The 23,519-nt window shown below is 41.7% G+C and overlaps 1 protein-coding gene across 11 annotated transcripts in view; it reads left to right on the forward strand.

The window, feature by feature from the left end:
• CADPS (calcium dependent secretion activator) overlaps nucleotides 1-23,519 on the forward strand; it is a 478,170-nt gene that overhangs the window by 390,533 nt on the left and 64,118 nt on the right. For 7 of the 11 annotated variants that reach the window (XM_081245095.1, XM_081245093.1, XM_081245090.1 and 4 more), the window contains 5 exons: nucleotides 2,152-2,298; nucleotides 5,649-5,804; nucleotides 9,796-9,943; nucleotides 17,930-18,004; nucleotides 18,895-18,978. In XM_081245095.1, coding sequence (XP_081101221.1) covers nucleotides 2,152-2,298; nucleotides 5,649-5,804; nucleotides 9,796-9,943; nucleotides 17,930-18,004; nucleotides 18,895-18,978 — 610 coding nt within the window. The remainder of the gene's footprint in view (nucleotides 1-2,151; nucleotides 2,299-5,648; nucleotides 5,805-9,795; nucleotides 9,944-17,929; nucleotides 18,005-18,894; nucleotides 18,979-23,519) is intronic. The other 4 variants (XM_081245096.1, XM_081245094.1, XM_081245087.1 and 1 more) reach the window with 1 other exon arrangement.

Here is a 23,519-nt window from a genome sequence, read left to right on the forward strand (position 1 = left end):
TTTTGATTAATATAAGTATTTTTTTAAGTTTTCATGTTTAAAACGAAGCTCATTTCTAATTTGTGTGCCCACCAACCGCTAATATGTTTAAAGTTGCTTTTGCATACATTTGTATGTTATTCATTCCTACTTTTAATTCACTCAGAATTGATGTTTTAACTTTCCAGGCTGCCATCTCGAAAGATCTCCTAATTCCTTGATCAATATTCAGTGTGTGTATCATTTAATGATCACATTTGCTTATATAGGCTTACACATGTCTCAGTGGAAATCGCCAACGGTTTTGTTCCATAGCAGTGTTTAAGACTGAGAACCACCAGGGACTGAATTCAAAGGCAGATTCCCCAGTTAAACAGAGAAATGTGGAAGGAAAAGTTCCATTTTCCCTTCCACTTAATAGTCAGCTCTAGCTAATCTTCTCTTGAGTGTTCCCACGAGAGCACCCTTTCCTCCCAAGTAGAGAAGTGTAATTGGCTTTCCCCAACTGTGAAGTGTAAAGGATGAACCTGTGAGACACCTGTTTCCCTTAAGGAAGAGAATGCCAGGTTGGCAATTTTGCATTCTAGGTTTTTCCATTCACCAGCCGGGGCTATATTCCCATCATGAAAGGGTAGCTCATTTCTAGAGAGAGACAGGTGTCCAGACTATTTCTAGAGTCCAAAATTTCGGGTGTATCCGGAGACTTGCCCCCACCGAGCAAGCCCAGAGGCAGCTCCAGCCTTTGCAAGAGCTGTGTTAGTCAAATACAGCTTGCCCGGGGCAGAGCTGCTTTGGCAAAACTTGCTCTTCTGCAAGATCCAAAAAGAAAACCTCAACTTCTTTGCCAAAATGCTGTCAACTACACTTAAACAGGAAGGCTCCTCTCAGATGCAGAGTTAGGCTGGGCTCCACTGTGCCAGTGACTTTGGCTGGATGGAACACCCTTGAAATGCCACTACAGAATCATGAGGTGCCAGCTGGTTGAGCAGTATATGACACAGTCCCTCCAAAGGGATGTGGCTGATGCTCTCTGAGGTTTTTGTTTTGCTTTATTTTCTCTCTTTACCCATAAAGCCATCCATCTCTCTTTCATCACATCAGTTGATCGATCTTTGTTCAAAAAACAAAACCTGATGCGAGGTCACAATTTTTAACTGTTTATGATTTTTAACTTGCATTTTAACTTTTTACAGAAAATACAAAACTTGATTAATATTCACAAGATGAACACATCCATGTACCAATCCCACAGATCAAGAAACAGAACATCACCGTCACCCCCCAGAAGCCCTTGTCACCCTTTCTCACAGTCTCTATCTCACTTTCAAGGGTAATTACTTGTAACAGAAGGCCACATTTTAAATCCACTTGTGGTCAAAGAATTCACTCTATGAGCTGAAGTTGGGATTCTTTTCCTTTTTTTGAGTGTGAACCTTTCTCCACTTTAATTGGACTTAGTTTGGGAGGGAATGTTTCCATTTTCTTTAAGTGTTCTATAAAATTATGCAAAGCTATTCATTCTTTTTGATACAATTCCTTCATCTTCTCCATCAACTCTGATGCTCCATTGCACATACACCTGTCTTCAGAAGTAGCGGTTGGAAAGAATTCCATTTCTGTCCGTTACCATTATATATATGTTCAATTGGGTAAATTTCCTGCTACACCTCGTATCTACTCTCTGACTTAAGAAATGTGCCTCCATCAAAACTAATTTGTAAATAAAAGAAAAAATGAAAGTGTTCCACCCTTTCTGTTAGTCCCAGCTACTTCACTGCAGCCCTAGCCACAGCAGTGCCAAGAATTCCATGAACTTCAAGTTCTTTGTATGAGACAACGTCTAGACCCTTGTGGCAATGGATTTGGAAACTGAAGGCCCCTCACAAAGGCATTGAAATAACATGATCATTGTATACAGGCGTCCATGAGTGTCCACGCTTTTCAGTCGCTCTGTGGTTAATTTTCTTCCATTAACTTTTATCATTTCTCTCTGAACACTGAGCCACACCACAGCTCCCCATCCGTAAGCTGCTTTCTGAAACGTGTCGCTTAAGTTTTCGTTGTCGTCTTGCTGTGGACTTAGTCAATTTATTTACAACTGTTGTGTGCTTCTGCCACATCTGCATTGTCACTGTGATGGTATTTTTTTCTTTCTGTCTGTTTCTTCCACAGGAGTTTAACCAGTAATCTACCCAATGTGAACCTACCCAATGTGAACCTTCCCAAAGTACCAAATCTACCAGTTAACATCCCTCTAGGCATCCCACAAATGCCTACTTTTTCGGCACCGTCATGGATGGCTGCTATATATGATGCTGAGTGTGTATTCAGTTCACATTAGATCTAATTTAAATTTAAGTGATCTTGGCATGGATATGTATTGTTTATTTCTATACATCCTATATAACAGAGATGGAGATGGATAATTAGACATATTTTGCTGATCATACAGAGACAATATTGTTTATTTCTGGCATGCAGCGTGTTTGTAAGACGTTTGCTATATATACAGCACTAACAATTTGTCTTACGCCCACTGAATGTTTGAGGACTGTGTTTCACTTCCTGAATTCCTTTGCAAAAGGCTTCTTCCCATATATTTTTTTATTTTATTTTTAATGCAGGTGACATGACTTTAGGAGTCAATCATCCAAAAATAGTCCAGGAAACCTCTTTGCTGGGCCAGCCGGTCATTTCTGGCTTGATCCAAATCAAAGAGGAAAGCACACCTACCTAGAAACTGGTTTGGGCTTTTTTTTTTTTTTTTCTTAATAAAAAATTCCTATAGACTGTTTAAACCATAAAGCATATTTCTGGTGTCAGCAAATGGCAGGATATAGTAACAGTATGTTCAGGGCTAAATGAAAATTTCTGAATGGATCAAACCTTGGTAACATAAACGTTATGTAAAGGTACATTCCAAGGTCATAATACAATTTGGAGCATTGAGATCTAGGTAGCAAGAAGATGTCTAAATTTGAGAATTCACTGCAGTTAAATTTGTGGGTAGCCATATCATCTGTGGTCTCAGTGTAGGGCCACTCTCTACACTCATCCATACAAATGCCAGCAATGCATGGGGTTTGTTTTCCTTGGAGGTCAGGTCACCCCTTTAAAGCCAGCAGTTTGGAGGGTGGAGGTTGAGAAGCCATTTCTTCTAGCTTAGGAAATGAATCCTCTCTCCTTCTTTCCTTCTCAAGTAGAAGATCCAGCACCCCGAAATCCTACCTCAGGGAAATTAAATTAGAACCACATGCATGATTTAATATGTGAAAGAAGGTTTAGCAATTCTATACCCTCCTTTGATCCTTTTCTTAGACCACAGCTAATTATAGGCCAGATAAGCTTTTTCTTGAAAGAATAAATTGGCACATTTTCAAAGGGAAGTGTTATTATCAAAGGAATAAAAAATGATCTGAAACTGGCAGTGATGTTTTGAAATCTCAAAATCACATTTGTCAAGATGGCCCTCCACGTTTTTATTTCTGCAGTAACCCAGGTAGAGAACAGAACTTTAAAATGACTGCTCTACTTGACTTCTCCAAAGCTACCTAATATTTTTAAAAACCCGTATTTGCTCACAAGTTCACAATGAAATCATCTGGTCAGTCTGATTTTCTTTTAAAGACAAATAAAAACCTCCAAAATTTGTATCTGGAAAAAAAACTTCTAAAACAACCCCATAAATCATATTCATGCTAAGATGACTATATGAAAAGTTAGATTAGGTAGTATCTGTTAAAAATTAAAAAGTAAATATCCAAAAGCTTCTCTTACCTCCTTCTGTGCATGCCCTGTGACATTGTTTTTTGAAAAGATATGAATCAAGACATTGTAATAAAGCAGATAATGGTCTCCATTTAATTAATTAAGGCATGAGTGGGAACACATTTTGGTAACTGCTCAGCAATCAAAATAATCTTGGTGCTATTGCCTTAACATTAACAGTTTATCTTAAAAATAAAAAGAAAATATTCTTTTCCTCATGTCAAAACTTAATAATAAGCTCTTCAAAGAAAAAGAAAAAAAAACCCTAGAAGAATTTCTTGAAACTCTGAAACCAGATGGGTGTCAAAATGTTGTTGTAATAAATACCAATTATTGCATTCATATGTACTTAATGATTTAAAACATACAACCATGCAGTTCCAAAACGGGGTTTCAACTAGGCAAAGTTGGGGTTTCTTTTCCCAAGCATAGGATGGGATGGGGGGAAGGCTGAACTTTTACGGAGAAACAGTGCATTCCCCCACTTTTGAACAGTGCCTACGACCGTATCTGAAAAGAAGGCATAGATTCTCAATCACCCACCAGGAAATGCCTGATTCTATATCTTTTCATATTTTCAGTTTCCTCCTCTGCCACCTTTCATTTTAAGGACGTGTTTCCATGTTACCTGCTCCTTCATGTCAGATACATCTACGTACTGACCTCAGACTGGTCTGTCCTTGAAAGCGTTACCCTGTTGGTCCAGGCCGTGGGCTCCCTCCCGGCATGTTGGGAGTATTCTCCTACCCCCATCCCCCTGCAGTAGCTGTGTATGCCTTTATGCACTAGCTATATTTCTCTCTCTGAAGCATTAATTCAATGCAGCTGGCATCTGTCACAATAGAAACACCCACTCTCATCTGTTTCTATAGACGATGTCAGAACAAGTGGTAATGCATGGTATGTTGGACGTTTTATAAATTGCCGTGTTAGCATTAGTGGTATGCGAGGAAGGGGGTGGGAGGTGGCCACCCCACAGAGCTGCCGATGGGATTCTTACAAAAGAGAAAGCCAGCCAGGGAAGGGCAAGAGGGTGAGAGGTGGAGCATTTCCTGTACGTGGGCTTTCCGTCGATGCCCCAGGTAAAAGTTTCTTAGACGTCATTGTACAGAAAGGAATCAAGACCAATTTCTCCATCTGTACAGAGGACTGGGTAAGATGGTGCAACGGTACAAGAGCTCAGGTTTTGAGCCCTAAAGCTTTGCAAATATCCCTTGTCCACTCACCTCCCCGCACAACCCACCTTGTCCTGGGGCTGCCTATGCAACGGGCTGGTCTGTGCAAATTGGACTGGCAACCAAACTGAACGAAAATCTTGGATTCAAGGTATCTAGGTAGACTCAGCTTGACGTGAGTCACCCCAATTTCCTTCCAGCTCTTCAAGAGAGAAAGCGGGTCCTCGCTCACCACTTTGTTAGCACTGCCCTTTTACAAATGAAAGTCTTGTGCAGTATCCAAGAGGTCTCCGCTCCGGAGGGCAGCCGGGGAAATGCATGAAACCCTGAATTCTAATAACTGCATGTTTCCATGTAGTTATTATCCGTTGAGACCTACTTCTCCCTCCGGTTCGTGGCCTTCATCTGAATCATCACATGTGTTAATGTGGTTATTAAAAGAAGGCTGATTTTTACCATACCTTGTTCTAGTTATGGGGCAGCACCTTCCTCAGACTTCTCACTGGTCTGGAATAATTGGCCGAACAAAGCCCATGAAGTCACGTATGGTAAAACTCAAAATCTGCCGGTGGAGATCGCCCCCACCTCCACCGCCAACATGCGTCGTTTTGTATGTTGAAGCCACTGTTTGCCTTAAGCCTTCTAGCCCCCAACTGTTCTTGTGTCAGCTTTTGCAGAACCCTAGGCCAGTGGGTGACTCTTGTTTCCAAATTTCTATCCTGCCAGTAATGGATCAGGCACTTCCGAAGATCTGTTCTGGAAACTTGATGCCCTTCAGACCTTCATTCGGGACTTGCACTGGCCTGAAGAAGAGTTTGGAAAGCACCTGGAACAACGGCTAAAGCTGATGGCGAGTGACATGATTGAATCTTGTGTCAAAAGGTGAGCATAGGTGTCTGGACAGTTTTCTGCACCCCTTCCCCGCTGGGCACTTAGTCGGGGAGAGGTGAGGGCTCCCACTCTCACAATTGGCCGTAATTTGGAGTGTTTTGGAGAAGGCGATTGTTTGTCAAAGTCAGCTGGAGTGGTGACCACATCACTGTAGCTTCTATTCACCTTCCCCACATCTGTCCCAGACCCAACAAAAGATGGCACAGAATATGGCTGCCAGTTTTTTCGTTTAGCTCCATGAGGAAAGTGTCCTTCTTGTCTCTGTATCCCCAATACCCATAAGTGTCTGGCACAAAATATTTAGTTAATACATATTTGTTAAATATCTGAGTGTATGCATGGGTGGATAGCTGGCTGGAAGAAAGAGAAGCACCTACAGTTCTAGAGCCAGCGTATTCAGTACAGGTAGCAGGCATCTCTTGACTTTCCAGCAATGTGGGCAGGACCTCCACAACATCATTCACTCTGTATATATGAACTGAGCATGTACCATTTGCCAACCATGAGTTGTCTTGCCTAAAATCTAACTAGATAGCAACAAAGGGGCATGACACATTAAATGTGCATTTTGATTTCCTACACATTGCCTGGGTTGTCACCATGGCATATAGGATTGAGGTGGGAATGCTGCATTTGACCTTTCTAAGTAGACTTTCCTGAGAAAGAAGAAGAAAATGAGGACAGTACACATCCACTCAACAAAAATTGTTTGGGCTTCTCCTGTATGCCAGGCACAGTGCTAAGTTCTTGGCACACCAGGAAGGATGGGAGATCTCATCCCTTCCCTCATGGAGTATCTATTTCTGAATACCAGAGGCAGAAATGAAATCCATCTGATTTGACATCATTATCATCACCCTGTCTATCCCCAGACACACATCCAAGTTCCCTTTCCAGTTCATAACGGTTCCATTATTTTTCCTCATTCAAAAACACCCGAAATCCCCCAAGCAGCACAGACTACTCTGGATCTCCAGATGTTGTATAGTTTAGTTGATGGATCAGTTGTGTGTGATGGGGGCTGGGTTTGGCTGAGAGTGAACTGAGTTCATTATTTTGTATCTTGGAAGAAGAAAAGAGAAGTAATAGCATCAAAACTGGAAACCAAAAGGGCAAAAGACCTGCACAGCCCCAGGTAGGGGAGCATCTTGGCAGGAATTGGTAAAGGAGCCACGTCCTGTGGGGAATCTGGGCAGGTGTCCGATGGCACTTCTGGAAGCTTAAAATCCTGGTGATTCAGATTTTGTGTTTTGCTCTTTCCTTTCCAGTTTTAGAAGCAAAGGCAGGCCTATTTCTCAAACCAAAGGTCAAAATCTTTCTTAGGGTTTTGAATTCTACCATTTCCTACATGGTCTGTATCAGTTTTAGGAAAAGTAAGCCTTTCCCTATGGCCAAACCATCCCACCAAAAACTCCTTGCAGGGCAGTTTCCCTGTGGTGAAAAGTTCTTCCTTCATCGTACTAGCGGCTACAACGCAGTAGAAAGAACCCTTACTAGCTTCTGATCTGTGTACGCAATCGTACAGAAAGACGTGTATGCCCTTCTCTGAAAAGCCAGACTTCTGAGCAGGGAGTAAGAAATAAGGAGATGCTGGGAGGAAAAGGGAAGACATAAGGATGTGAAAGGTAGATAGTGACTCAGTTTTCTCCCTTATCACACGCCTTGGTGTGCAGGAGCTTAGCTCCCTGACCAGGGATCGAACCCACCGTGCCCTCGGCAGTGAAAGCTTGGAGTCCTAACCACTGGACCACCAGGGAATTCCCCTTACCATGTGTCTTTATGGATCAGCCACCTCCAAGAGTGTGAGCTATTGAAAGGCAGGGAGTGTATCTTGTTCATTTTGAACTCCTCTCCCTCCCCAGGCCCCTGCCTCATGCCTGGCACAGAGTGGCTGTTAAGTAACCTTTTGTGAACAGAAGTTGGTCAGCTGCACATGTACGCCTGGCACTGGACACATAAACACCCCCATGTCCCTTTCAGCTGAGGCCCCAGACAAAAGCAGATCAGGGCAAACATAGGGGCAAATGTCATCCCCAAACCTCCAGCTTCAGAAGGTAAAATGTGAAGAAGTCCTTGGATGTTGTAAGACATGGAATCTACATTAGTAGAGCCTGGAACATTTGCTTTCCTCTTTGGGACAGAATAAAAGGGCCTTGTCCTAGAAGGGCAAGGACATTATTGCATGGATGTAAGTATGCAATGCCCAAGAGTCAATCAGGCACTCATTTCCAAGTTTCTCAGCAATTGAAATCATTCATTTGATGGACCTGATGGTGCCGCTGGTCTAGTCTGTGTCAGGTCCTGTGCTCCACACAAAATAAGGCACCCTAAGTGCCCTCAGAGAGTCAGTGGATTAAGTGACCTCTCCATTCTTGGCTTTTCCTTCCCATGGAGCCCTATCAGTCATATTAATTTTGCATTCAGCTTCCTCTTTTCACAGCCGCACACTCCAAGGGCTATGAACAGCTCTCCTGTGAAAACAGAAGACGATTACTTCATTGTAAGGGAGTGATTTAGCATTTCCATTTCTCAAATTGGGCCGGAACTGGCACACAAACCTCAGAAGATCAGCACAGGGACCTGTCCAAGTCAGTCTCCATCAGGCCCCCTTTTCACAAAACCAGAAAGTGATGTATTTTCAACGTAGCTTAAAATGATCATCATGATTAGAAAGCTTCTTCAGTGCACCGAGTCTTTGGGAGCCAAGATCATTTATCTTTAACATGATCATATAATATATAGGAGTGTTTTAAGAGGTTTTTTTTTTTTAAGTTTTTTTTCTTAAGAACTGGGCTTCCAACCTTAGAAATTATACTTGGCTTCCCTGCCTGCACCCAGGGTGTGTTAGCAAGCTGGCATCCTTTCCTGAGCTAACTAGCTGTGTGGTCCTCCCTATGCACTGTTAGAAAACTGCTACAAATACCTCTTAAAGCAGTGCTTTCCTGGTGGCTGCATGATCTCCAGAACCTGACTGTGAACAATGCTGAAAAGATGCACTGGTTGAAAGGAGCTTTAATAAAACCACTTACTAACCAGGTGCTTTTCTTTAAAGACATGTCATGAGGTGACCCACTTCTCTGAAACCTTTTAAAATCTGACTGGTCCCCTTTACAATGCTGATATCAAGGATTAAATCTTACCCCTGTATTACCAGCTGTCCATGTTGGACTAGGGTTTTCCTGTGTGCAGTTAGCACATTGATGGGATCATAGTCTGGCCTGTGTCAAAATTATGTCATCTTACGTTTCCACCGTTGTACGATTCTTGAAATGGTAAGTATATTATGATATTTTTACTTATAAAAATAACATATTCTTATTACAAAATAATACATTGACATTGCAAAAACACAAACAAACATAGTGGAAGCCCCCTGGGACCACTCCTCCTAATTTCACTCTCCTCCCCAGAGGTAGCCATCTTATTTTTTTAGTCTTTAAAGCAAAATAATAAGCTTGTTGGGTTTTTTTTTTACGTCGCTCTCTTTCAAAACCAGAAAGGAAAAAAAAAACAAACAAAACAATAAATGTAATTTAAGATATTTCCCCCCATGAAGTTTTTGAAGATTAGAAGCTGTTTTTGGGGGGAGGGGTTTTGCTGTTTTTTTAATGAAGTGATTCAAGGTAGTCGGTTGCCAATATGAGAGAACTTATATATGCTATAATGCTATAATTGGGTTTTTGTTCATTCATTCATTCTCGTGCAATTAGGGTTCTCCATAGCATGTAAACTATAGACATAAATACGCCAAGCTACAGGTGTTCCATGTACTGCAGAGAAAGGAAGGGTTTACATGGCTGTCTCTGTGAATAGGCCTTCCTTAGCTGGGGAAGTCATTTTAAAAAGAACACATGTGAAGTCATTGTCGATTGAAACTGATTACAGCCTTCAATTTTCTTTTTCACTGACCTCTCGGAAAATGTCTCCTCCACCTGCTGCCATCTGGATACTGAATTGGTCTTTTCCTACTTTGTTTTAATAGAACCAGGATTGCATTTGAAGTTAAGCTGCAAAAAACCAGTCGATCAACAGATTTTCGAGTCCCACAGTCAATATGCACCATGTTTAATGTTATGGTTGATGCCAAAGCTCAATCAACAAAACTTTGCAGCATGGAAATGGGCCAAGAGGTAAAAAAAAAAAAAAAAAAATTACAGATTCCCCCCCACCCCATTGATCATGTAGAAGAAAACTTCACAAATTCCTTCCGTCTACACTAGTCTGCTAGTTTCAGAAATATACTCTAACATTTGTGGATCAAGCCACAGATGAATGTTTGGTATCTATTTGTTAAGTAAATTTCTAAGGCATGTGCTGATGACTATGCCAGTCACTTGGAAGTGATTCTTGGCTGGGGTTGGGGTGACCGTAAAGTTCCCTTAAGTCAGATGAAGTTTGATGACCTTATTTATTAGGCTGGCATCTCCAACAGATCTGTTTGCCAGAATGCAAGTCATTTTCACACTGGAAGTGCATTTTATCACTTTGAACATCTGGACAGCAGGAGAGAGTTCTTCCTAGTATCATGCAACTTCCAGGATGTATAATATTAGATCACCCTGCTACTCAGTCCCCAGCCAGCAGGCTTTGAATTTCCAAGAAATCACAGGCATTCCATTTTCCTTAGATTGAGTTGATTATGAATCTTCCCTGACCAAAAGTTTAGTCCTTTGCTAAGTTTCCAATTCCAAAGTGGTATTTAAAATGTAAAGGAGAAAGAAACAGCAACTTGGGCTTGATTAAAGACTATCATGATCATTTTTCTCCGATGGCCTTAAGCCAGCTAGATATTCATATACCAATTTAGAATTAATTCAGAAACATTTCTGGCAACTCTCATGTTGTTGCCAATTGGCATAAATTGCTCCTAAATCAGATCTTACGATACCAGCCTTATATGCTCAGAATTTTTACTGAATTATATTTGCTCCTTATTCGTTATTTATTTTCTCTCTCGGCACCTTCCATTTTTAAATGTGGGTTGGTGGTATTCTCTTCCTGGCAAGGTCATCTCTAACCTTCTTTCCCCTCCAAATCAGCTTCCTCAACCATCCCTGTTAGCTGCTGCCCCTGACAGACTTTCTTGTTGGGTACCTTGCCCCAGGGGCTATGTTCTAAGCCCTGGGGTCAAATGCAAGGTGCCAGTGGTTCTCTTTCCTGGCTCCATTTGCTGCCTGAGAATGATCTAGAGCAGTAGTTCTCAAAGTTCAGGGTCTATCAGACTTATCCAGAGAGCTTCTTAAAACCCAGATTGTTGGGTCTCACCCCACGAGTTTTTGATAGGTCTGGGGTGTGGTCCAAGAATTTGCATTTCTGACAAATTCCCCAGTGATGCTGATGCTCCTGACTGGTCTGGAGACCACCTTTTGAGAACCACTGTCCTGGAGCCTCAGTATCCAAAAAGAGTTAAGGAGAAGAGCTGAGGTACAAAGGACAGCCTCCTGAGGAAGGCTTGGGTTGGGTGTCCAGACCCTGGGTCTCTTGCCCTGGCTGTGCTGCAGACTGGACCTGATCAAGTCACTCGGCCTCTTCAAACCTCAGTTTCCTCATCTGTAAAATGATAGCACTATTCTAGTTTCATTCAGGCTGTTTTTAGCCATGACTCAATTCTTCAAACCTTACCAAGAAGGCCAGCATATGAAATGAATAAAATTAGAGCTGTTCTGAAATGGGGGGCAGGAATTCAAGGAAGAGGGGGCCCAGAGCCCAAGCTACCATATTCCTCTTCACACTGCCCCCCAGACACCCCCACACACACACTTCTCTGGGGGACTCGGAACAATCTCGTAGGCTTCACAGAGCCTACTGTAAAAACCCTGTTTTTAGTGATCTCTAAAGTTCATTAAAATCCCTTTGAATTCAAACTTTTCAGGGTCCCATCCCTTTTAAATTGTTTTCCCTTTGAGCTTCCTTTTTAAAAACTGAGATATAATTCACATACCATAAAATTCACCCTTTTAAAAAGTATGATTCAGTCATTTTTAGTATATTCACAAAGTTGTGCAACCATCACCACAGTCGGTTGTAGGACATTTTCATCACCCTGAAAAGAAACTCAGACCCATTAATAATAATTCCCCAACCCTCCCTCCCTCCCTCCCTCCCTAGCCCTAGGTAACCACCACTCTTCTAGCTGTCTCTAAGGATTTGCCTATGCTAAGCATTTCATATCAATAGAATCTCATGTGTAGCCTTTGGTGTCTGCTTTCCTTCACATGGCATAATGTTTTCAAGATTCATCCATGTTGTTGCATGTATTAGTACTTCCTTTTTATAGCTAACTAGTATTCTATTACATGGATATACTACATTTTGTTTATCACTTCATCAGTTGATGGACATCTGAGTTTCTTCTACTTTTTAGCTACTACAAGTAAAGCTGCCTTGAACATTCCTGTACAGGTGTTCATGTGGACCTAAGAGTGCAATTGGATATATACCTAAGAGTGAAATTATTGGGTCATATGGTAACTCTATGTTCAACTTTTGAGGAACAGCCAAACTTTTTTGCAAAGTGGCTGCACCATTCTACATTCCCATCAGCAATGTGTGAGAAATCCTATTTCTCCATAACTTAGCCAAAGCTTCTTATTATCTATCTTTTTTGGTATCACCATCCTAGTGTGTGTAAAATGGTATCTCATTATAGTTTTGATTTGCAGTGATATTGGCCATCTTTTCTTGGGTTTATTGACCACTTGTATATCTTTGAACAAATGTCTATTCATTCAAATCTTTTGCTCATTTTTTCAAATTGGATTGTCCTTTGTTGTTTAGTTATAAGGGTTCTTTATATATTTTGGATACTAGACCATTATCATATATATGACTTGTACCTATCTTCTTGCCTTCTGTGGGTTGGTTTTTGTTTTTCACCTTCTTGGTAGTATTCTTTAAAGCATAAAAGTTTTTTTAAGTTTTATGGAGTCCAGTTTATCTGTTTCTCCTCCCAGCTGCTTGAGATGTCCATTTTCACTGAGTTTCACAAGGATGACACCATTCAGGGTAAGGAAGTGTTGTTACACAGGGATTGGCCTCCCTTCCCCCTTGGTGACTTTTACAGTCCCTCTTCAGATTGACTCAATGGTGGCCGCAATTATAGAACTCCTACATACCTGGACAGATGGCTAAACAGTCTCTTCAAACAAGCTTAGTCACTCTGATCTTTTCTTTTTAAACTGGAGTTTGGGGAGAGTAATAGGAGTTGGGTGGAGGAGTGGAGGGGGGGGTTGTCAGAAACCCTACTGAAAATCTGATGAAGTGTATGAGGCCATTTCCCAGAAAAAAAAAAAAATATATATATATATATATATATATATATATATACACTTTCATACAGTTTTCACTACACAATTTCAGGGCCTTGTCAGGCCAAACTATAGACGCTGGTTGGAGATATATACTAAGAAATAACAAGTTGATTTTGTCACAGTGGACCCTGTCTCTCATCTTTACCACTGATCACTTCTGTGCTAGAGTAGCATGCCCTTGGCTTAACCTTGAAGTCTTGGTTTTCTAGACTAACTTGTCCAGTGGCCTAATTACTACATCACATGGACTCTACCTCTTAGCTACCAAACTATGTGACCTCGAGCAAGTCACTTACTCTCATAACCTTGCTGTCGTTTGTCAAATGAGATGTAATAGCATGTAACACACAACCTTTGAGAGGCATACATCTTGTCAAAATTGGGGATAAAGCTTCCTAATTTCTGGATGTAATATTAGAAAGTTGTCTTGGATATTCCCAAATAGTAACATTTTTGAGGAGGCTAAACTACTTTCTGGACATTGTTCTATTTGATATAATAGAAAAGAATTCATGTATTTACCCCTAAATGATTCAAGGTGTTTTGTTGGTTTTTTTTTTTTAATGAAAACAATAACTGAGACTCATAAATGTTTCTCAGTTTCCCAGAACTAGTGCACAGACGTCCAGGCTAAATGATCTTTGTTAAGGGCCCATCCAATACTGTATTCTAGTCTATGATACTTATCTGAAGCCTGTCAGTTTCCCAAGACATGCTAGAGAGACCTGCTATGCCATTTCTCCTTAATGTAACTGAATCAGAGACACCTAAGTGACCAGCTTGTGAGAAATGAGGCCTTTTCTGACCTTAGAATGCCAAGTGACCGCACAGTGAGAATGAAGCCAGACATCATTGTCTGTAAATATATACTTCCTTGAAGGACCTTGCTCTGTGGCTGTGACCTTGACTAGAACTTTATAGGGAAGTCTCATGCAAATGGTCTCTCAATTTTTCTCACTTTGTAGAATGGGGATATTCATCTCCAAAGTAAAACTGAATTGTTAAAGTGAGATTGGCCAAGGATGGCTGGAAACATCATGATATTGGGAGGAGAGAAGTCCAGTGTTTTTACATAGTTTTCATTTTGTGAATATTGGATAGTAAACTCATATTACAGATCTAGTTACTAATACCTGCTTCCACCTGGATTCCAACTCCCTTAAGGTATTTTGGACTAGATACCAACTAGGTGATACAATATTCTCCAATTTTAAGATCACTTCCTGAATTTCATCACTGGGATAAAGTCTCATTTAAAGGCAGCTGTTGAAACATTTGTTAACCATACTTTTTCATCTTAAATATTTATTTTTTCATTAAAATTTGTGAAGCACCAATACAGAGGAAATTGTGTATTAAATAGTTTCTCACTTGGTCTAGTGTGTTTTCATCTCATTTCCAAGGTCAGATGGTCTTAACAGAAAGACAACATACACACAATCTGTTCCATGACAAGGCAAAATGTGCAGCACAGGAAGTCAAGTGGAATAATTTTCACGAAGTGATTGTGAATTTGCTGCAACTTAGCTCATCAGAAGCAAAAGTAAACTCTCCAAACTTTCCACACCCTTGAAGATTAGTAGTTCCCTTGCCATCATCATCGTCATGATCTAGTGCCCCAGAATATAACTTAGGACTATTGTTGTTAGGGTCAAGTCAATCTAAGAAGGCCAACAGAGAGGACTGGAAAATGCAAAAACAGGAAGGGTCCCTTTTTGTACCCATATTAGGATGCAGATAGAATTGGATAGTTCATCTGACTGCAAGAAATTCTGTGACAAGATAGTTTAGTTAGGGGGATGGTAATTAAAAGATGCCCCAGTAGTAGTTGTATCCCTTCATGGAGCCTCACATCTGCATGGAGCAATGTATCTCCCAAGAAAGAGCAGAGTGAAGGCAGAGTACTTACTGTTTCTCCAGAAAAGCAAGTCAATCAAATAAGTCTCAGGAGAATCTGGTAAAAGGAATTCATGTATTTTGTAATTACTTGAATAGGAATGGGGACTGCTTTGATACATACCCCTTTGCCACGTGATCAGCAGGGTAGATATTCCCCTGCCCTACTATATATCCCAAAGTAGGTTTTATTTAATTCAAATTATAGTTTGCATACAATAAAGTGTATATATTTTACATGAGTTTAGAGAAATGTATACACACATGTAACCACCATGCTAATCAATTAGTAATTGTAGGAGTAATTCTGCCAGGTAGCACTTCTGAGTCTCTAAACCGTGTTTCCATGCGTGATTTCATGACTTTGTTCGGTGAATATGATTTCTACATTCACAACAGGGATAATTCTAGCCCCATTGAGGAGATAAGGAAATAGACCAATAGAAATGAACATGCTCAACTTTCCTCTAGAAGTAAGAGACAGAATAATCATAGCAAACACTTTTTTTTCGTAAGTAGAAATTAAGAAAAGTGGAGAGGAGTGGAGATCATAATATTCACCTGGAGAGAAAGGGGGAGACAGTGGGACTACCTGGAGAGTAGTGGAGACCATATTTGGCATGGGAATATTGAAGATAGGAAGGGGTTCCCATAAACCACCATGTCTCCCTATACTTTAGTTTGGATTGCTTAGAGAATGAAAAGGTTTGAGGTTCCCCCACTTCTGAAGAGAAAGCCTGTTTGTCTTTGGAGAAAGAATGACATTGTTAACTCTTCAGACCAAGAGCCTCAGTCTTTCTTGGTGCAGAATGATTGCTCTTGGCTTTGTTTGCCATTTCAGCCAAGTGTTTCGAGAGATTGTTTCTTTTCTCAGTGATGTTCTTTGCTTGGTTAGAAGCTCCTCATTTCATATTTCATATTATTTTGCCTGCAACTAGCTTTTCGGAGTTAGTTAAACCTTGTAGTTAATTTAATGTAGGTGGATCATTTCTAGCAATTCCGAAGAAAATCTAGTGGAGTGAGGCAATCTCATGAGGAGGGAAAGTAAGCGTGTGATTCTGGATCTTATCTCAAGACCTAAAAATGAATTTGGAGCCCCATCAATACTCCTGAAATTCTTTTGCTCTGACATCTTTCTTTGTGTTTCTAGCACAGAATTCTGCAGATAGTTTTTGCATTTACCTTGAGGTTTATTGCTCTGACTGGTAAATCCTTTCACAAAGCTAGCAGTAGAACCAACATGGGTCCTGATTTATCAGGACTACACAACATGGGCCATTCACTTGATTATTTTCCTCTAATCAACCAAAAGGAAAAACTAAAATGAGATGACTCCTCTCTCCCTACCCTTATCTTCTCCATTATGACCTTGAACAAATAATAATATTTGAATTGCAATTACAGTTGACAAAATGTTTTCACATGTAGACCCTCAATTTCATCTTCAAAATAGATATATGAGTCTGAGAGCAGGACTGGCAGGAAAGGACTTAGCCCTGGTTTTTTAAATAATAATAATAACAATAGTATAATGATAATAATAATAATTGAACAGACCTGCTAAATATCTTCATACAGAATTTGCCTCATTCCCTTTCCAAAATCAGTAATTTGTACTGGCTTCCCCCCTTCTCACTGGTCCGGGCTAGTAGTAGTATTACTTGTTTTTTGTTTTTTGTTTTTACAGATGAGGAAACTGAGCTATATTTTCTTAGACATCATGACTTCCCAACTTTGCACTGGGACTTTACCTAGGTCTTCCAATTATAATCAAAATTCACCTATGACTTTAAGTGAATTAACCTAATTCACATCCCTTTGGTCACTTTCAATAATTCTGACTGCCAGTTATCAGAATATCAAACCACATTACTATGGCTTATTATTTCTGTATGTTTTCATAACTGTTTGGATGGTTTGTTTAATTTTTATTTTTCTCATGTGTCCTTTTGTCCTAATTTTTATTTGCACTGTTCCTTTTTCTTTTCTATTCCTAATTAATCATCCTTCTGAAAGTTTGCTAAAGAGTGGGTAAGTGCATTTTCCTTTCCAAATATCAATGTTTGCCTTGTTATTTTTTATCAAGGAAATATGGAATAATTCAAATGGATACTAAAATGATCTAATAAATATCAAGGAGCTGGCATACAGCATCTCTTGTTGAAATCGCTTTTCCTTTTTTCCTGGCATTTATAGCAGATTTTTGTTGGTGTGGGGTTGGCTTTTGCATTACTATTTAAGTTTAAGTGACAGCGGCAGTTCGAGAAATTGAAAAACTTAGCAGCCGTCTCAGGAGAGGCTCTAAACCTGGGTCTGCTTCTCCACAAACGAAGAAACTAAGTAGCTGCCACAAGGGTTCATAAAGAGACTCTTTGCCCTCACACTGAGTCAACACTTGGAGGTAGAACCCGGGAGCTCTGAGGCAGTAACCCAAAGGACCTGATGGTTTGAGAACAGTTTTTGCAAAATCAGTCAGTGTCTTGGTCAAATTCCCTTTGGAATTTGCAGCTCCCTAAGTCACATCACCCAGCAGTTTCCCAAAGATAATTTTCAGCCTCTCTATTAAATCATTGTGGTATCTTGCTTTGCAAGACCCAGATCAGCACACTGCCAGACCAGCCCTTAAGCCATCCATGCATGCTATTTGTAAATGTGTGTGTGTCTACACGTATCAAAGCCAGCAAAAGCTTTGGGTGAGGAACAATGCGCCTGTTAATTGTTTTAAGAGCTTCTGATCTTTCTCCATCAAAGACCTGGAATCAGAATCTTACAGCTGCTTCTGGGACTGTGGAAATAAACTGGGTCCCATGGCCAGGTTTTACTAATAAATTGCGTTGTCTAAAAATTACCGACAGATGCAATGCCATCACCTCCCAAACATGCTAATATTTGTCTTTCTGTGTCCTTTAGCATCAATACCATTCAAAAATAGATGAACTGATTGAAGAAACTGTTAAAGAAATGATAACACTCTTGGTTGCAAAGGTAACCTTCAGCTTCAGGTGAAATGTTTCATTGTGAACATTGCTCTGTTATGTCTGCATTTCCATTAAAATATGACACGTTAAAAAGTTGCACTGGGCACTTGCATTTCTCAGGAAATAAGATCGTACGTCACCCAGCCGCGGCTCCGAATGATTTTTCTGATGATTGCGAGCGTGTGAAAATGAATTGATGAAGTGGCATATGTTACCTTAGTAAGAATTTGTCCCTAAATGTTGCACTAGGTTATGCAGGAAATATTTGTTTTGTTTTTCAGCCCCGACAAAGTTAGATTTTTAAGAACAGAAAGTTAAACGGTAATAAGGAATTCTGCCATCATGAAAACCCCCTTTCCGCTAGTTTCACATGCAGTGAGAGTCATAATAAAACATAAAAGTCAGATAAAGCTATTTCAGTCACCCTCATGAATTATAGAATTTTAACTAAGTAATGCTGAATGGGAAGACATTTATATTTGCCAGTGCTAAACTTCTGTTTCCCCCAAATTACTGATAAAATACAAATAAAAATAGATTGGATTAAATGTAGTGCTAATATGTAACGTAAAAACTGCTTTGCACAGTTTTGGATTTTGAAAAGTGCATTTAATATTATCGCATGCTATACGCAACTCAATAATATTTTGTCACTTTGCACTTCTGTAACACTCTATATTTGCAATCACATAATAATGAAGAGAAAGCCGAATAAGTCAGATATTTCTATGTAAAGGCAGTCTATTCCTTTCCCCAAAGACGGGAACCAAATAATAGAACTTAAAAAATGATCGAGGGCTCATTGCTGGTCTCTAAGCAGTTGGGAAATGTGGCTCTTTCTTGTGAACAATCATCGTTTGAAGTAATCATTCTTTTTCCTTTTTGCTCTTTTACTAGTTTGTCACAATCCTGGAAGGAGTGCTGGCAAAATTATCCAGATATGACGAGGGGACTTTGTTTTCGTCTTTTTTGTCATTTACCGTAAGTAAAGAGCTGCTTTCTTTCCTGGTTTTTGTTCTAGTTGGGGTTTGGGTTTGGGTGTGGAGAGGGGAGCTGTTGTGTCCTTTTGGTTTGGGTTTGTGAATATCTGTTAATTGCAGTCAACTACCGATGTATAATAAGAACACAGGGAAATAAGCAGAACATTTCATGACAACAGGTAATCCAAAATCATTCCTATTTAATTTGTGAATATATAATGTGTATGTGTGTATAAGCACGTACGTAGACACACACACATACGTCTCTATATGTATGTATCCAAAGAAAGGGTTGCCGGCTACGCCCACCTTAGCTATCTCAGGGAGACCACTTAATGTTTCCCGGCTACCGTTTCCTGCAAATGAGAAAAATTAATTTTAGAGGTTACCAGTGGAGACCTACAAGTCAGATGGAGCTTGTAAATAGGTTTTATTTGGTTCTCACTGCGTCAGGTACACTTTTCTTTACTGAATTAGTTGCCCACATTTAAGCCTCAGGAGGATTCAGAGGTGTCTGTATCCCAGGGTTTCCTCATGAAGTGAACGGTCGGCAGCCCTGGGTCTGCACGTGTGCATTGCGGCAGTCTACTGGAGCTCAGTCGGGTAGTCCCCACAGACCAGGCATGTGTTTGCCAGTTTCCTGTAACCCACCTCCTGGCTGTTCTGCTCATTCCCCTACCTGCCTGGGCTTGGGGACCCTGGAGTTCACAACCTCTGGAGCAGATGGTCCAATCTGTACACGTTCTGGAGAGCTCTAATTCTGTGCCAGAACTGGGCATGTGCATGGAAGTGAGTTAGGTCGTGGGCAGAAGCCAGCCTAGTTCTCTGTAAGTAAGTGATCAGTGGAGATGGTCGCTATAAATGGGCTGCCTCAGGGGCCCAGTTCTCCCATCCTTCTGTGCTAGGCAGGCCTTGCAGCTGTGTGCTTTCTTGCCCTTTCTGATAGCAGGGTTCTTGCTGGCTCTAACACCAGCTGTTTTCCTCTAACAATGCCGTAATTTAGGACCCACTATCTATGGGTCTTTAAAGCAGCCTTACTATCTATGGGTCCTTAAAACATCTCTTCTAGGAGATGAAGAATCTCCTAGAGAGGCAATGAATGCCAAGGCAAAGCCCAGCACGGGCCAGGGAGTAACACGTGATCATCTTTGGAATCTAGCAGAACCGGGTTCAAATCCCATTACCTATCTTAACCAGCTGTGTGATCTAGAGAGGAGTCTCATCCTCTCTGAGCCTGAGTTTGGTTTTGATTTTGGTTTGTAGGAGGCATGCCATTGTGTCCTTTTGTTTTTGGTTTATGTATATGTGTGTTAATTGTGGTCAACTACCAATGTTGTATAGGAGTGGGGAGTAGATAATATCTTCCTTGATGAGCTGTTGTGAGGATAATAATGAGAGTGGAAGAGCTTAGCATGGTCCTCAATAAATGGCAGCTATTATTAATAAAAGATAACTAAGATGATTATTATACAATGCAAACATACATGCCATGTGGACATATATACACTACCAAACGTAAAATAGATAGCTAGTGGGAAGCAGCCGCATAGCACAGGGAGCTCAACTTGGTGCTTTGTGACCACCTAGAGGGGTGGGATAGGGAGGGTGGGAGGGAGGGAAACGCAAGAGGGAAGAGATATGGGGACATATGTATATGTATAACTGATTCACTTTGTTATAAAGCAGAAACTAACACACCATTGTAAAGCAATTTACTCCAATAAAGATGTAAAAAAAAAATTAAAAAAACAAAAAATAACCCCAAAAAACATACATGCCATGCACATAAATTCTTCCCAAATATACCCCTACTTTGGTCTTTCCCTGACCCACACATTAGACTTCCTGGGAATTAAGGGAAATGTAGACAGAAAACATTCAAAACAATTTTTAGATTGTATGTATATGTACTTTATCTACATGCCCACCTTGTTTTGATATACAGTTCTGACCTTCCCAAATATAAGGATTGAACTCAATCCTGGAAGTGTGATGGCCTTGGTCTCTGGAGTTTATTGGCAAAGGTGGGGCGGGAAGAGGATGGTGACAATAGGAATTCTATTTGATTCACTCAGTAGAACCACCCGAAATGTGTCAGAGCTGAAAGGAAACGTATCCAACCCACTTCTTTGACAAACAAAAAAAAACAAGGGACAGAGAGGGGGAGTAATCTGTCTAAGGTCACACAGCAATGGGAAGAATGGGGACAGGAACCCAGGTCTTCTGCCAGCTTCTCCCCACCACTGAACAGCTTCCTGGAGAGAGTGGGATTCAGCTGGCAATTGCCTGTCACTAGAAGGCAGATGGGCAAATGAGTCGGGAAGATTCATAAAGAAGGATTCAGGGCACATGAGTGGGGAATATTACAAAATCTTTCATTCCTCAGTGAAGTCATAGAAATGGTAAAAAGAGGCAGAATTAAATGCAGCTTTTCTGGAAAACATTCCCCTGACACCCACAAAAGATACCACTTTCTTTGAGTCTTCATTTTGAGCAACTGTTTTTACTGCACTGGATTTGAACCAGTGCAAACCAGAAAAGCCCCTCTGCTCTTTCTTGAGCAGAATTCCATCCGCCCAGGGCCCACCCTAACTCCCAACCTTCCAAGGGAACTAGTGAAAGGTGGGAGCGGGGGGGGGGTGGCGATATCAAGGACATGGGGCCAGGGAGATTCTCACAGGAGGATTAGAAACAAAGAAGACCTAGCGTAGCCCTGCAGGAGTTTTCAAGCCGAAATTCTCATCCTCTCATCTCCCTTTTCGGAGACATTTTACAGCCGCACAGCCTGCCTCGTGAAGTCCGCATAACCACGGAACACTTCGGGGCTGTTGCTGGGCCTGTGACTTCCCTTCCTTAGTGACACTTCTCCCACGTACTTGGCTACCCCAAGGCCAAAAGCACCCACTTATCATTTGCAGCCTGTGTTCTCATCCCTGCTGGTGTTTCAGTGTTGGAGAAGGCGAGCTCTGCTGAGAGATGGCAGGAACTTCTCCACACGTGGATCCGGAGCTCCTGCCCAAATTCCAAAGGGCCTTTGAAGACTTCCTGCAGCCCAGTGGTATTAATTACCCCGGAGAGGGGTGGAGGTATAAGGGGAGAGCAGAAGCAGCAGGGATTGCGGAAAGAGCCTTGAAATCAAGGACCAGAGAACCAGCTGTGGGTCCTGGGACCCCGGACAAAGGCATAGAGATGGTACCGACACCCTGGCAGGATCTCCTTCACTCCGCTCCCACTTCTGATTCAATTCTTCGAGTATTACTGTGCACTTACCATGTCCCCACCTCAGCGGGGCTGCCAAGCCTGAGCCATGTGCTCTGCCCCCCAGGAAGCTGACAAGTACTGACAAATGTGCCACCCTTTCCCCCTCTTTCTCCTGCGGAGCGCCTCCTTTCCTGGGTGGGCTTGATTTCGTGGTCCAAGCCAGACATTTTGGAAAACGTCTGCAGTGGCACAGAGCAGGCAGGAATATTTATTTCTCGTCTCCATCTGCATTGCTTCCTCTCTTGGAGAGGAGCTGGGGGGAGGAGGGAGGAGGAGATGTGGCTTCTCCGTGCCAGCCCGAGAGGCGCCCAAGCACACCCCTCCTCTCCTCCATCCCCAGCTCCAGCAGCGGTAGCAGCCTGGGATTTAGGGAGGTTCGCCTTTCGAACTTTTGAAAGATCAGCCCAGTTGGAAGTCACAATTAGCAACTATCCGCCCATTCCCCCACCCCCACCCCCAACTGCAAGATGTGCTTTTGTGTGGGTTGCGTGCTTGGAAGAGTCCCTGTCTTTGTGGGTAGCCTCGTGCTGTTCTTTTAGGAGGTCAAGAAGGGGCACAAGCAGGTGTCCAGGTCGCCCTCCCAGCAAGTTTAAATCCTTTCCTCGGTCCTATCCAGGTGTTACCTAATACGCTGTTTCTAGAATCTGTTTGTTCGTTCGTTCATTCATTCACCCAACATATATTTACCAAGCACCTATGGGTTGTGGATTGTGCCAGGTGCTAGAGACCCAGCAGTGAGCAAGGACGACATATTCTCTGTCCTTCTGGAGCTTACATTTAGGAAAGGAGATGGAATTAAAAAGGAAAGAAAATTGTAGAGTCAGACACTGCAGTACAGACCGCAGGCAGACTAGAGACAGAGAGAAGGGGTGGGGCGCAGCGTTCCTTCAGCGTCGATGGTCCTGGGCGGTCTCTCCAAGGAGGAGACCTGGGGGCCGAAACTTAAAGGGGCCAGCCATTGGTAAAGAGGAGGAGAGAAACTTCTGGACAGAAGAGCAGCTACAGTGGCCATGTGGCAGGAAAGCAGAAGGAATTTTTGCAGAATATTTTGAAAGGAGCACGAACGGGATTTAGGGATTGAGTGGACGTTGAGGGTAAAGATTCAATTGGAGGAGACAGAGGTGGAAGGCTCGAGAACCGTGATGTATCAAGAGCTCAGCTGAGCTGAATGAGTCCTGAGAGTTGGTGGGATACCGCGAAAAAAGGCATCGTGGTGTGGGGAGACCTGGGACAGGACCCCAGCTCTGCCCCTCCTCAAGGAGTGGTGTGACCTGGAACACG

The sequence above is a fragment of the Mesoplodon bidens genome (genome assembly GCF_964165515.1).
Source record: "Mesoplodon bidens genome assembly, chromosome: 10".
In the NCBI taxonomy this organism is placed as follows: Eukaryota; Metazoa; Chordata; class Mammalia; order Artiodactyla; family Ziphiidae; genus Mesoplodon; species Mesoplodon bidens.